The sequence below is a fragment of the Maylandia zebra genome, linkage group LG17, assembly GCF_041146795.1.
Source record: "Maylandia zebra isolate NMK-2024a linkage group LG17, Mzebra_GT3a, whole genome shotgun sequence".
Classification (NCBI taxonomy): Eukaryota; Metazoa; Chordata; class Actinopteri; order Cichliformes; family Cichlidae; genus Maylandia; species Maylandia zebra.
In genome coordinates this window covers 38,704,746-38,718,627 of record NC_135183.1, presented here as the reverse complement: position 1 = coordinate 38,718,627, position 13,882 = coordinate 38,704,746, and the positions used below count along the sequence as shown (strand labels likewise).

Below are 13,882 nucleotides of genomic sequence, written 5' to 3'. Positions count from 1 at the left end.
AATAAATCATCGGCCCATAAAAACGAAAAATCACCATCCGGTATGCCTGATGGCCAATCCAGCTATGGTCGTGCCATCAGTTAACCCGTCCCCAGGGTTGCCGACCCCTGTTGTAAACCTGCCATTTCACTCTTTCTTCTATTCTTCTGTTACGAATCACCCCTGACACTCATCTCCACCCACTCCACCCAGCCTGTATTCTCTGTCCGTTGTTTTTGGATGGTTGACCCCAGGTATTTCATTTCATCCACCTTCACTCTACTCCAGCGTCACCATTACAACAGCCCTGAATGAGCTGAAACACAGTCAGTGTAACAGTGTGGAAAGGTTCCCACTTCGTAACACTTCTGTTTGATCCTGTTATTTTCAGAAACTCTTTTTTAAAATTACAAATCTTATAAAAGGTTAAAAAGTATAGCAAAAAAATAGTTTGGGAATATAAGCAGAAAATTAAATTAATTACATTTTGAAGCATTTAATGTATTTTTATTTCATTTTTGTAATTAATTTATTGACTCCTTTTTCACCCTTATTTTATACCACGGCATCTTCGGTCTTCCATACTTGTCCACCTCCTGAGCCAAGACCACCTCCCAGTGGTTCAATATGAATTTACAGCTTTATTTAACTGGGCGGAACACGTCTCTTTGGCCCCTCCCTTGGATAGTGAGGGCCCTGACGTAGGCTTTTGAGGGTAGCAACAGTTGCCTCGAGACCCCGTCGCGCTATAGTGACTGTAGCCGTGGAGACAGTTACTTACCAACGGGCGCAACACTCAGCAACAGCGGCTGCAGCATCTGGAAGTCACCGAGCGAGAGGGAGAGAGTGGAAAGAGAGAGGGCACAACTTTTCTCAAGGCAAAGGTGACTATACGTTTGTAGAATTTAGAAACTAAATGAATCCTAAGTTCGAGGTCGAACGTGTTAGCAGGGGTCTGGATTATTTACAACACAACTTTCCCTTCTTTTGTGGTATCCGCCCCAAGTTGAGAACGGTTTTCCACTCTTCATTTGACTGACATTTACCAGTTGCAGGCGACAGCCTTTAGCCCGGGATCCGTTCCTTTTATCCTACTTAATTTGTTTTACACTCTGCCTTTAACATTATACTCCGTGTCATCGTTACTTCAACTCCAAATCGATTCAGCATCACTTTACACTTGTTGCTACGTTGTACCGTGTGCTGCGAGGTTTGAACGCACTTCCAGCTCAGTATCAGCGGGATGGATGGTGAAGCTACCGCTCAAAGCTACAGCTAATGCTAATTTGGACGACCAGCTGCCATGAGTGCAAGTTCTCTCGTTAGTTCGTGTGGCGTTGTTGACGGCGGCTGTGTGTTGTTCGCCACAGCACGGGCAAACTTCGTCGTTCCCAGAATCGGATTCAAGCAGGTGGAAAGGCTAGCTAGCTAGCCTTTAGCACGAGCGGCAGTTATGTTATGTTGCTCTAACCGTAACCAACGTCCGCTGCGTGCATCTTCTCACCGTGACAACTTTTATTTCTTCCGGGAGCTTGGCAGCTCTTTCGTAGCACTTTTCACTCGCAAGTTTTCTCTTAAAAGCAATGAAAAATATCGAACATTTAACCACTGATCAACTTCTGCCGGCGGGGTTACTACACCAAATTCTGACGCTTCCCCTGGTTTTTCCCACTACTAAATCACGTCATGAATCAAACTCTGTGACCTCTGATACCAAAATATAACTTCAGTAGAAAAAGTTGTGATGTTTGAGAAATGGCTTGAATAAGGGGGTATATTACAGCTAGGTGGTGCTATGATGGTTCTTTTATGTAGCTGTCTTGGATGAGAAACTAAGCGTTGAATTTGCTGTTTTCTGCGTGCTTTTAAAGCAGTGCATGCGATATACCGCTATGCATTTTATAATGACTAGATTTATGTAGTCGACCTATTCCCCACTCTTAAATTTGGAGTACACCCCCCCCCCCCCCCCCCGTTTTGACAATGCCTTATTTACTGATCAGATTCAGAAGCAAATTGTGTGCTAATGGCCAAGGTGTTCCTAGTGCCACTGCCTCTTTGTTCAAGCAGAAGGTCTCACTAGGGTTGCTGTTTGATCCCTCTGCAGAGCCGAAGGTGCATATCAATCTGTGCTGTAGCATTTAAAGGAAGCAAGAGATTTTCAGTAGTTTTAGACTGTGTCTGTAACTGGTTTTCCAGGTCTTTGCACACCAAAGACGTCCCCCCGCTTTTGGGATTGTGTTTCTTCCTGTCCCACGAGGTACATTAATTCTAACGAACTGTCTTTTCCGAGACAGTTGTCAGGTGCTCGGTCATTTGTAGTGTTTGCTATTGAAGCATCAGGAAGCATCTTTGCACCATGAAAATTTCACTAATTGATGCCCTCTTTGCAATGATCCATAAACTTGGCAACACACACACAAAATCCTTGGATGAAGAATTCATTTTGGAAAGTTGAGCTGAATGATTGAGTGACTAACCAATATCTTGTTTCTTTAGGTCAAAAAGAGGTATGTTAAAATATAATGTTCATGAACCACGTGTGCATGAACTTGTTTCGGACTGTGTGTCAGAGAGGGAAGCTTATGTTTGATTGGTCAGACAACTTCCCACAACTACAACGAAAATAAATAAATGACTGCGCTGAAACCGTGCGTGTCCCCCCCAATTGAGCATGACACTGTTATGTTTACATGGCAACTTGATATACAAATACACCCAAGTCGTGGAAAGAAAGGGGTTGGAGCATGCCGGGGGAGGGGGGTGAAGTGTTATTCTTTTAAAAGTCAGTGTTTTTAATCGGGTTATTTTCATCCCCCTCTTTGTGGTAGGAGTGCATAGCTTCAGCCTACAGAGGCAGGTCAGCAAAGAGAATTAAAGTGGAGAGCAGCTGGGGGTTAGAGAGCTATTTGGGAATTGTTTACTGCACAGCTTGTAAAGTGTGGAAATTATTAATTAGCATGTTGCTTTAATTTCTGATGTAGTTTACTTTGCCATCTGTCTTTATCCTGAATTTCAGTGACCACACTTGGCTTTATTGACATTGCCTTCACCCTGAGATCGCTAACCGTAAGTGTTACATTGGGGTGTGATTTAGAGATATTAATGTTTCTTTTTTAGGCTTTCCTTCGTCTCTCATAGCCTTAATTTAAGCCATGTCCGGACTTGCGTGTATGATTTATTTATTTTTTTGCAGTGTCCACTGTTGCCTGTGTGCCATTTTGAGTGTTTGTAGTACAGTTCAGCTATCAATAGGACAGCTGCAGTGGTCTCTTGAGCAGGGGGGTGACCTGACACAGCTTTAAGTCACATGTTCTTTCTCTCCCTGTGTATGTGGTGTGTGCGTGTGCTTGCTCATGCTGTATTTAGCCCATCTTAATGAGGCCCCAATGCTGCCCCAGGGAGGAGTTCTCAATCCAATAGCTAGCTTCAGATACAGACACTGACCCGACCACTACTGTGAGTTTTGCTGGTGCTGTTTACAGTTGATCGTATTCCTGCAGACTTACATTTACCTCCCAGTGTGATAAGTGAACTGTTTGGCTTTCGAAACCTATCACTGTCTGATTTTTTTTCCCCCCTGTTTTTAACACCACTTTTAATGGCTTGTCCCATAACTGCAGTCAAAAGCATGTCAGGATATCACAGAGCGAAGCAGAAGAACTAAGAAACAAATGCCTCGCGGGGCTTGTTAAGTGGAAATTAATAGTGCCATTTGTACACATGAAATGTTTTAATTTCATAAGCGCCATAATTCATTTATTTGTTAAGGGCTTTTCATTTTAACTGATGTGCTGCCATTACTGTTTTATAAGATTTGTTGATAGGGAAAATTGTTTTAAGTATCCTCTTGACTTGCATCAAGTCTTCCAGCTGTAAAGATGTTGGAAATCAGTGGAGACTTGTGCTGCTAGGATACGAAGAAACAAATCCCACACTGAAAAATGCTGCCACTGATTGGCCCTCGTGTGGTGACAACAAGTTGAAACTCGTTGTGAAATGAAATGTTTTTCTGTGTGTGTGTGTGTGTGTGTGTGTGTGTGTGTGTGTGTGTGTGTGTGTGTCATCAGCGGCATTCTTAGCATTCCACCTGTTTGTATCGTAGCTACAACACTGGTAATTAAATTTCCTGCCGCAAACAGCAGACAAGGCAGTCACATTTGCATTACAAAGACTGCCCCCCCACCTTCCTTTGAGTCAGAATAGTAGCAGACCCCCCCCCCCCCCCATTCACTCCCCACTTTTCCTGTTTTTTCTTTTTGGTTTTTTTTTGGTTTTTTTAGTGCTAATTTGTTAAGGGATATTTATTTGAATAAAAGAGAACATGTTCTGTTAGTGCAAACCTGCTACAAAGTAACAACCAGAACCAAGACTAACGGTAGTCTTTTTGATTGAGAGGCCTTCAAACAGTATTTTTAGGCAGAAATGCTTTTTAGAAGCATTTACATGATAAGATTTAATGGGCAACGATTGCAGAGCATTCATTGGTGGAAGCATTCTTGATTCTGTTAAGTGGTAGATGTTTTTTTACAGTGAGATCTCATTATTTATCTTAGAAGACCCTTTTCTACTCTTTATCTTAAATGGAGAGCAAATGTTAGTCTTGGATTTTTCAGTGCTGGTGGTATCGTGTTTTCTGACAGAAGAGCGCTGCAGATTGTAAGGTAGGGCAGCAGGCCTAGCAGTGTGTTAGTTTGACTGTTTGTTCTGTGTTTACCATACAATTTAAGTAAGTTGTCCAGTGTTGATGGACAAGCAGTTTAAATTAATTTACATTGAAATCATTTAATTATATTGGTATGTGGCAACTGTACCGTTACAAAACTGATTATTATCTGTAACCAGTAGTCTGGCACAAACTGTTGCATGCAAAGTACACCTGTCTACATATGCTGTATGTATAGTACTTATACCAAAGAGCTGACAAATGAAAGGAAAAACCCTTAGCGTGAGGGGCTTCGGTGGCTTTATTTTGTTGTTGTGTGTGGAAGTAACCCGGCACAGGTTGGTTTCACTCCACCTCTGAGTCACTGTGAGTCAATACAAAGCTGTTCTGAGTGATCACCTTTATCCTGTGATGAAACATTTTTGTCCTGTGGGGGAGTGTTCTCCACCAGGATAACAATGACCCTATTCGTAGGACACTAAGAGTCACTGAATGGTGAGTATAGAAAATATAGTGAATGAAATGACCACCTCAATCTGCCGATCTCTGCCCAGATTAAACCTGGGGCATTCTGGAGCCGTTTGGAAGACTGGCGAGACAGGTCACGACCTGGAGAATCGAGGGCCAAAGTGCACTGAAATTGTTCTTGTTTGTTTGCCATGTGTTAGTCATGTGTAGATGTGTAGAAGGCAAAGGATGCGTTAAACACTTAAATCTGTGTTTTGATGGCAAGCACTCAGCCTGGTGTAGTATTCACTACATAAACAACAGACACTTGGATCTGTCTCAGATTTAAAGCATTAACTGATGACTCATTATTTCGTATCAAGTAGTGCCCCGCGTACATACAGTACGATGATTCTTGGTGTCAGATCTCTATGGCGCAAACGCTTGCCAAGAAGGTAGACTGCTCAAGTGAAACATGAGGCTTATCTCAGGTTCATCGGTCAAGATTGAGAAAGCTTGCTGCCAGCACCTGAGGTAATCTTCAGAGAATGTGCTTCCCTGAAGGAAAAAAAGGAAGTGCACGGGTTTGAAACACACCTGTTATAACAGAATACCTAAAACCAGATTTGTGTATTTTAGTGTAGCTACAGAGAAGGTGAAAATCCACGACCAACTTAAGCATTAGGATATGTCACCTTTTTCCAGTTCCTCCTTAAAAAACCAGAACTGAAAACATGAATCGATTTTTGTAGTGTATCTATAGATTTTTAATATTGCATCTCAATGACAAAATGGCATTATAATAAAAAAAGCTTCTAAAATACAGCTGTAGCTTCTCATGTTTTCTATAATTTGACAAAATGAAAGCATTTTGCAGGCCTGACAGGAGGATGTGATTTAAGTCTTGCTGTTACATGAGTGAAACTGGTATTATTGAAAATTCTACTCTGTAGTCATTAGCCTCCTTTGCTCTTAAGCAGCCAGGTGACTCGAGTAAACTTCCCTTCTTTGTGTTATCGGTGTGGCAGCCTTGAAACACATTAGCTAAATTCTCTCGAAGGAAAGAGGCGCCCACACACGAGAGGGTACTCTGATTACATTTCCCAGTTGTGACTGTCTCGCTCCGCTTCCCTGTCTTGTGTTGCTTTCTTTCAGTTGAACTTTTGTTGAAAATGTGCCATTTTCAGATCCTCAGCCTTAATCTTCAGATGTTAAATGGCAAGGATAAAAGGCTCGGGCGGGGGCATGGAAATCTGGAAAGGGTTAGAAGAGGTATGGCGTCGGGGAGGAAGTTGTGAGTGTAATGCATAGGCGAACACACACAGTCTCCATGGTAACAGTTTGATCTTTCTCTCTGTGGCTGTCATGCCTGCAGCACACATGGTGACGGAGTGGACAGGTTGCACTGATGACCAGAGGCGGGGAGGTGCGAGCTAGGGAGGGGAGGAGTGTGCTTGCATCAGAGATAGTGGCCGGTGCCTCCTTTTTTCTTTTCCTTCCCTCTCTCACTCGGTCTCTCGTTCTCTTTCGCCCACCCGCCCCCTCCCAGCTCTCCCTAAACTCTGCCATCTGCAGACCCCAAGAGCTGCTTTGATTGGATTAGCCATGAATTAATGAGACAGGCTTGAAGAACAGCCTCTGTTGTGGAAATCTCTTATCATATCTTAATTCGCTCTTTGTGCGAGCGCGTGTGCCTGTGTGATCTTATAAGTTCTTTTAATGAAATCAAAGAAAAGCTCAATGCTTTCTTTTTCAAAGCCACAGATTGTAATGAATTTGCTTGAAATGATGTCGCTGACTAAATGAGTCCCCAAATTGGGGGAGTGTATGTTAAAAGCCCTGAGAGAGACCTGTTGCTCATTCTGGAGAGATGTAGAGAGGTAATGCAGGGTTGTACAAATATCCTCAGTTTCAAACACAACAAGTGTTACTTATGCTGTATTTTCTCTTCCACCGAGTTGGAAAAAGTTTTGCTCGGTTCAAGCTGTTTACTGTCATCTGCCTGGACAAAGACTGAGCGTGGTTTGGATGTGTTGTTTTTGGGTGGCATGAGTGTAAAGCTAACCCTGACGAATGGACTCCTGTCTCCTCGACGGCCTAAACATGCCCTCCTCCTTTTGACCACCGAGTGTTTTCAGAAAACAGCACTTTGTCATGTCGCAGTCAACCTAATCCTAACCAGCATAAAGTCTGTACATTTTTCTATGACTGCAGCACAGAAATAACTCTGCCTCCATGTCCCCTGCCGTCTGAAATTAATAGCATACACACTATTTATTGTTGTAAGTTTCTACTTAGCGTGAGATAGAAGGATCAGGTGGGGGATGGCATTGTTTGGTTTGGGAAGTATTCTGTTGGTTGCGTAGCAACAGGCTCCTGGAAACGGGAGTGGACGGTGTTGCCACTAGCAACCGTTGTTGCTCTGCAAACAATGTGGGCCAGTGCAAACATGAGCCAAGACTGCGGGCTCCTGCTTTTAATTGAACATCTGTATGTGTTTTTCTCTGATTGAGCCCTGTGTAAGTTAGATCTGTCACTGACAGATGTTTAAATTTTGTTGGCAATATAGGCCTGATTATTAATGACAGTTTGGGAGGCCTCCAGGGTTCCTAACATGTGACTTTTGTTATTTCTGTATAGCTTTTAAAACTCTGGTATCTCCTGAAAGCAGGGATTCTTTGTGTAATGTTGTAAAGTGCTTATCTGGGCTTTGCTTGAAATAAACCAGGCTTGCAGACCTGACATGAAAACAGACTTTTTGTGTGAAGTTGTCTCTGAGTAGGAGGCATAAAGATCTGACCGTAGCCCATCATAAGTAGTGGGTTTGCAGCAGCGAGCTGGCCCTCCTGCTGGGCTCTACCTTTGTGCCTTTCAGAGCTGCTGGTGGGGATTTTGTGTGGCTTTTAACCTTCTTCGAACGCTAAACAGACTCCTCTGAGCCACAGACTTTCTCCTTTCCCACCAACTCAGTGATTTTTTTTTTTTCTTTTTAATTTTTAAAAAAAATATTTGAGCGCAGTTTACCTTATCTAATTTAAGTCAGCACCTTCATAGACAAAAACACGCAGGTCAATGATCCTTTTCTTGTTTTGCTCACCACCTTGCTGTGCCGTCCACTCATTAATGGCATAAAGAAGCTCCTGAGGTTTGTCTTGCTTCCCGTTGGTGCTCTTTAATAATAGATTCTTGTCATTTGTTCACATTTGGTCCTTTTACATGTTTCAAATATTTTAAAGGACAATGTCTCTGTCTGAGTCAGAAGCATGCCCCCAAAAGAAAGACTCATACAACACTTAGGATTAGGTTGGTGTTTCAGTTGTGATTGACACACATCAGGAATTTCAACATAGGCCTCCTACGCTTAGTCTGTTAGTCATGTAAGCAGAACACTGTCTTTGCCTCTGGCACACATGGAAGTTGTCACTAGTGGCACACCCATATCTGTTATCATAAAGGTATTCTATCCCCCAAACTCTACATGTTGCCAAGTTACATTCGGTGTCCAAAACCTGAGAAGTAACAGTTAAAAAGTCTATTTTTGTTTATGATGGATTTTTGTGTTTGTTTTCTGGGGTTTTTGTGTGTTATTAATAAGTGTTGCATCTTAAACAAAGTTATGTTTCCTTCATGGTTTTTAAAAGTGCATTAAAATAGCTTACAGAGTGAAAGAACCGTAAGCTCTAAATGCTGTAATTAACATTTGATCAAGTACTTATGAGGGACAGTGCCAGGCGTTGTGCGATACAGTCCTTAGCTGGTCTGCTGGAGATTTACTGTTTCTAGTTATCATTTTGTAGTGAAGCATTTATCCTTATGGTCTGTGTTTTTAATGTCACGGCTTTGCGTGGTGGAGATTGTGTATCTGTGATATTCATGTTTTTTTTAGTTAAATGTATTTGTTCCTCGTTGCCATCAACAGTGTCACTGATCCAGGTTTTTGCTCTCGCGTTGCTAGTTTTTCCAAATGTTTTTTTTCTTTGGCACGTCCACAGAAAAGTTCAAGTTTGGTTTTGAAATTTGTGTTTAATCTCTAAGGCACACTTACAACCCCTTAGTTACTAGTCGAAGTCTTTTGACTTACCTGAAAGTTAAGCGTTGAGAAAGCCAAGACACGTGTGTGGCTGCACTAATGACTCAGTGTGCAGATTACTGCAGACAGAGTGGTTTTTGTCAGGTCTCTTCAAGTGAATTAAAATAACGTTGTTGCGCACGCTGTGTGTTATGACTAATCGCAGCATGTCTAGAGCAGGTTGTGTCTTGCGGCCCTTGGCTATAACACTCTATCTGAACACTACCTACTTGTTCCCCTACTGACTTTTCCTGCTACCCCACATTTTCTGCCTTTAAATTAAAGCCTGCTCTTCAGTTCAGCCCCCCCGTATCTCCCTCTCCTTTATTCAAATCATCCTCCCCCTACTCTCTTTGTGGTTGTACTCGAAAGTTCCTGTGCAGAAGCTTTATAAGGGGGCTAAAATAGAGGAGTGAACATGAAGGCGTGGGGGTGGGAGTCAGGGTGAGTTTGTGGGGAGGGAGCTGAGGGGGGGCACAGATTCCTCACCATAGCAACCGACAAACGTTTACAAAGCATTGAGGAATTTCCTCATATCAGCTGGATTATTGGAGCCCTCAGAGATCAGCTCTTGCTTGAAACAAACACTGGATATCATCAGGACCCTGGCAGGGGCTCGAACCCCACTGCTATTTTCATCTTTTCCCCCCATCATTTTTCTCTTTTGGGGCTTTTTTTTACCCCCCCCTCCCATTCTTCTCTTGTCCCTGCCTTGTTGCTCCCGCTCTTGCTCTGTCCTTTTTTTTTTTTTTTTTTTTTTTTTTTTTAAAGAGAGCCTTTGTGTCACTCCATTTTTAGCTCCCCTTTGCTATGCTGTGCACATTGTCACCCAGTCGAAAGCAGAGTAGTGGCAATGGGTTTGGTCCCCACGAAGCACTTCAGTCCTGTTGGTAACTTCAACTCCTCTACTGTAATTTTTCCTCCTGGGTCTCCTCTGTCAGCAGGACGATGTGTGTCAGTAATACTGTTGGCCTATTGATCTTGTCTTTGATTAAAACTAAAGGTGGGCAGCCTCTAGGGTTCTGAGTGCTGTAGTGACTCAGCTTGATTTGGTAAAGCTAGAACACCCCCCCCCCCGGGTGGCTCCACAAGAGTAGGGATGGGATGTAAGAGTGTTTATTTACTAAGGTGCTCATATTATATTCTTTCAAAGTTCTTTTTTTAAATTTTACCTGGAAGGGTATTTCTTCAGTCTGGTAGAAAATGACTTCTGGTGATGTCTTTTCTGATTCTCCTTAATGCTTCCCAGCATGCAGAACTCCGAGGGAGGGTCAGAAACCACGACCAGCGTGGCAGCGCTGCGGACGTCATCATCAGCCCAGGCTCCGGTGGTACAGCCTGTCCCAGCCTCTCAGCAGGTAGGATAATATATCTACCCTGCTGCTACTGTGATGATAGGACAAAGTCTGTCATGACTTAACTGTTCCGTGCCATCTCTTTCCAAATGTTAAGTATAAGGGAGAAGTTATTTTGGAAACCAGGCCAAGCCAGGAGCTAACGTTACATGGAATGCCAATGGAAATATAGCATAGAAGATCCCTTTTATAACTTCTGATTGGGTGTGCAGCGCAGAGAGCTGCAGCAGGCAGACCTGTCTGCTCGCGCACACGGTTACACTGCCCATGAAAAATCACACACTCAGACAAATAACTTGCTCTAACTGGTGCACAGAAAGGAGGAGTTTAGTGCTCTAAATGCTATTTTAACTTAAGTGCTTTAAGCTCATTTCATCAGGAATTGTATGACAAAAATCTGATGAGGACTGGCACGGTTTGTCTCTTGACTGAGACTACAGCGACGTCCTGCTTTGCCCACGTATTATTTCTAAAAGCCCACCCTAACACAGCAGGTTAAACCCTGCCCTGTCCAGCAGCACCGGCAATAAATAAGAATGTATTTTTAAATTGTGGTTCCAATTTTGTAACTTGTCAGCAAATAAAGCCGCTACTGTCCACTCTGCCAACAGATGCCTCTCGTATCAATTTACATTATTAGCTTCTGCCATGAGTTCTCTCTGTCTTGCCAGACCAGTACATCAAATTTGCTAATGTTTCGAGGCTGCAGATAAATGAGAATTATCAGCGCAAGCGCAAATGACAGTCGAAATTTCTGTCGTGTTGTTTTTATGTCTGTCTATTGCTATCGTTGCTACTTTATATTCAAAACCTGTATTAAAAAGAGATGTAAACCTGACATTTATAGATGAAGATGTTTGTTATTGTGTTGACTGTTGCATGTTTAGAATAATGCGTTTGTATGAATTTTAAATGCCCATCTATGTAATTCAGTTATGTCTCGTATTCACACAGAGAGTGCTGGTTCAAGCCACAGGCTCAGCTCAGAAGGGAGGACAAGTACAGCAGCTTTCAGTACCCAGGGCTCAACAGGTCCCTCAGCAGGTACACAGTACTGTACTTACTTGTACTGTGCTCTGACATTATGTACACCGCTTGACTTGACGGCTGAAGACCTGTGGAGTCTTACAATAAAGTAGGAAGAAGATTACATTTTAAATGACTCGCACATCCAGAATACCAGACTGGTAACGCGACCGTGTCCCCTGTTTGACCACGGCTTAGTTTTGTCGTTTACAAATACTAGTTATTCGTCAGGTCCTGTTCAGGTGACAGTTTATGTTTATAATAATGAAATTTAGTCCGAAGAGCTTCAGCTTTGGTCTTCAGTTAACAAACTAGGAAGTACACAACCAAATTGGTAACATATCCACCTTTGTGTATTTAAACGCTCTCGAGCATGGCAGCCCGTTTTTTGTTTTTAAGCACATTTCTCCTCTTGCTGTGCTCCTCATGGGTGTGTGAAAGTTTCTTTCTCTGGCTGAGCCTGGTCCACTGGCTGTATACATGAATAACATGTGTATACCTATAAAATGTCTCTTGGCGGCTTTTAAAATGAAAATGTTATTTTAAACTGTTATTTGTCCCGCTGGATAAAAGAACAAGTTTTGAATGTGTGTGTGTGGTGATGACAGTGTTTTTCTTGGCTTTTCTGTTGCCTATGTATGCTTACATTGTGCTTACATGTAGCTCTGGATCCTAGACTATAATGTGATTTGTCCATTGGTCATCTGATCGCAAATAGGACTCTTCATCTTTATCATTCAGTGCATCATTCATTAGCACTCAAAACCTCAGGGTCACTTAGAAATGTTCTCATTCTTGGAAGAAAAGTTTCTTAATTTACGTGACTTTAAAATTAGAAGCATTGTAAATGGGATGTAATCAGTAATTAGTTTTTTGTTTTAAACTATGTCTGTCTAATTTTCTGCAGCTGTGTCTCCTGTGTTCCACTGTACAGAGTGAGCTCTAATGCAAAAACCTTATTAATCTTTAGATTAGAATTTCAAATTTGTTTGAGTTGAGATGAAAATCTTTGTGCTGGCTTTCGAGAAAGTGAAGTAGGAGGCTGTAGTGGACATCTGGCCAAGAAGACAAGTATCAGAGTCTCTAGTTAAAGAAATGGGCAAACTGCAGGTCCTCGACTGACAGCTTCATTAAACGAAACCCACAAAACAGCCTTCTCACTGTCAACAGAGGGAAGGCGACATTTAGAGCAGAGTCAGAGAGGAAAAGCAATATATGAAAGGACAAGATTAAGATGGGCATAAGAACATGCCGGACAGAAAATTGGAAAAATGCTTGATGTGCTTGGCCCAAAGATTTTCTACATCTGTGAGATGTAGAATAAACGAAAAGATGATGGAGCGCGGCTTACCATCTGTCAAGAGTGGTGGAGTGCTTTGGTAGAGGTAAAGTGGGAGATTTGCACAAGATAAACAAAGACTTGAAGGAGGAACGCTATCATTCCATTTTGCAACATCGTGGCTCACTCTGTGCGAAACCACATGTGCGATATGTCTTCATTGGTTCGAGCTGAAATCCGCTCGTACTGTTTCACCGAATGCAAAGTGTATGTTTTAATCTACTCTGTCTGTATGCCTGCAACAGCTGTCAGCGGCACGGTGCTTTTTGTGAATATGTCTTGAATGCCTTGAGGGAATTTCCACAAATTTGGCACAAGTCTTTACTCCACGAAGAACTGATTTGATTTTAGCAGTCAGGTATCAATGTCACTGTGATTTAATTTTCTTCCATTCTTGCAAAAGCGATAGGATCACCTTTAGTTTCTGGCACAGACGTTCACTTAAACTCAAGGATGGAACTGATTCAAAATTGGTAGTCAAAGGTCATTTAATGCTCTTCAGTTCATGCAGTTTACTATGTGTGTGGACAGACATGGATGTAAGTTGTGTTGATGCATTCTCCCATGGGTTTGTGGGAGACTGCATCAATGAGAGAATTATGCCGTTATCTTATTTTTTCCTGTTGCCCACTTGATTGCAGCTGGTTCTGATAAATAAATAAGAAATCTTCTCAGGCCTGTTTCCACTGATCGCTGCTTTCATTGTACTGTGATCTCCATGTAGGTGCAGCAGGTGCAGCATGTCTACCCGTCACAGGTCCAGTATGTTGGAGACAGTGGAGATGCGGTTTATACCAATGGAACAATGTGAGTCGTGCTGCATTTTTTTTCAAATGGGGAATAAAAATTTAAAAAAAAAAAAATGCAGACAAAGATTTATTGTGAAACTGAAACACATTTACTACAATGACTCTGTCAGTGAAAGAACCCGGAGGACTGCTTTCTAAATCACACAGACACAGCGCTGCACGTATTTGGCTCCATCTCAAACGTGGAGTCAT

The 13,882-nt window shown here is 42.3% G+C and overlaps 1 protein-coding gene across 5 annotated transcripts in view; it reads left to right on the top strand.

Annotated features, from left to right (window-relative positions):
* Positions 1 to 659: 659 nt before the first annotated feature.
* Positions 660 to 13,882, top strand: part of rfx2 (regulatory factor X, 2 (influences HLA class II expression)) — a 31,568-nt gene continuing 18,345 nt past the window's right edge. For 2 of the 5 annotated variants that reach the window (XM_004553818.4, XM_004553816.4), the window contains exons 1-4: positions 660 to 863; positions 10,411 to 10,519; positions 11,471 to 11,560; positions 13,606 to 13,688. In XM_004553818.4, the coding sequence (XP_004553875.1) occupies positions 10,412 to 10,519; positions 11,471 to 11,560; positions 13,606 to 13,688 (281 nt within the window). In that variant the 5' untranslated portion in view covers positions 660 to 863; position 10,411. Of the gene's footprint in view, positions 864 to 2,954; positions 3,049 to 10,410; positions 10,520 to 11,470; positions 11,561 to 13,605; positions 13,689 to 13,882 lie in introns of those variants that run through there. The other 3 variants (XM_004553820.3, XM_004553817.6, XM_004553819.4) reach the window with 3 other exon arrangements.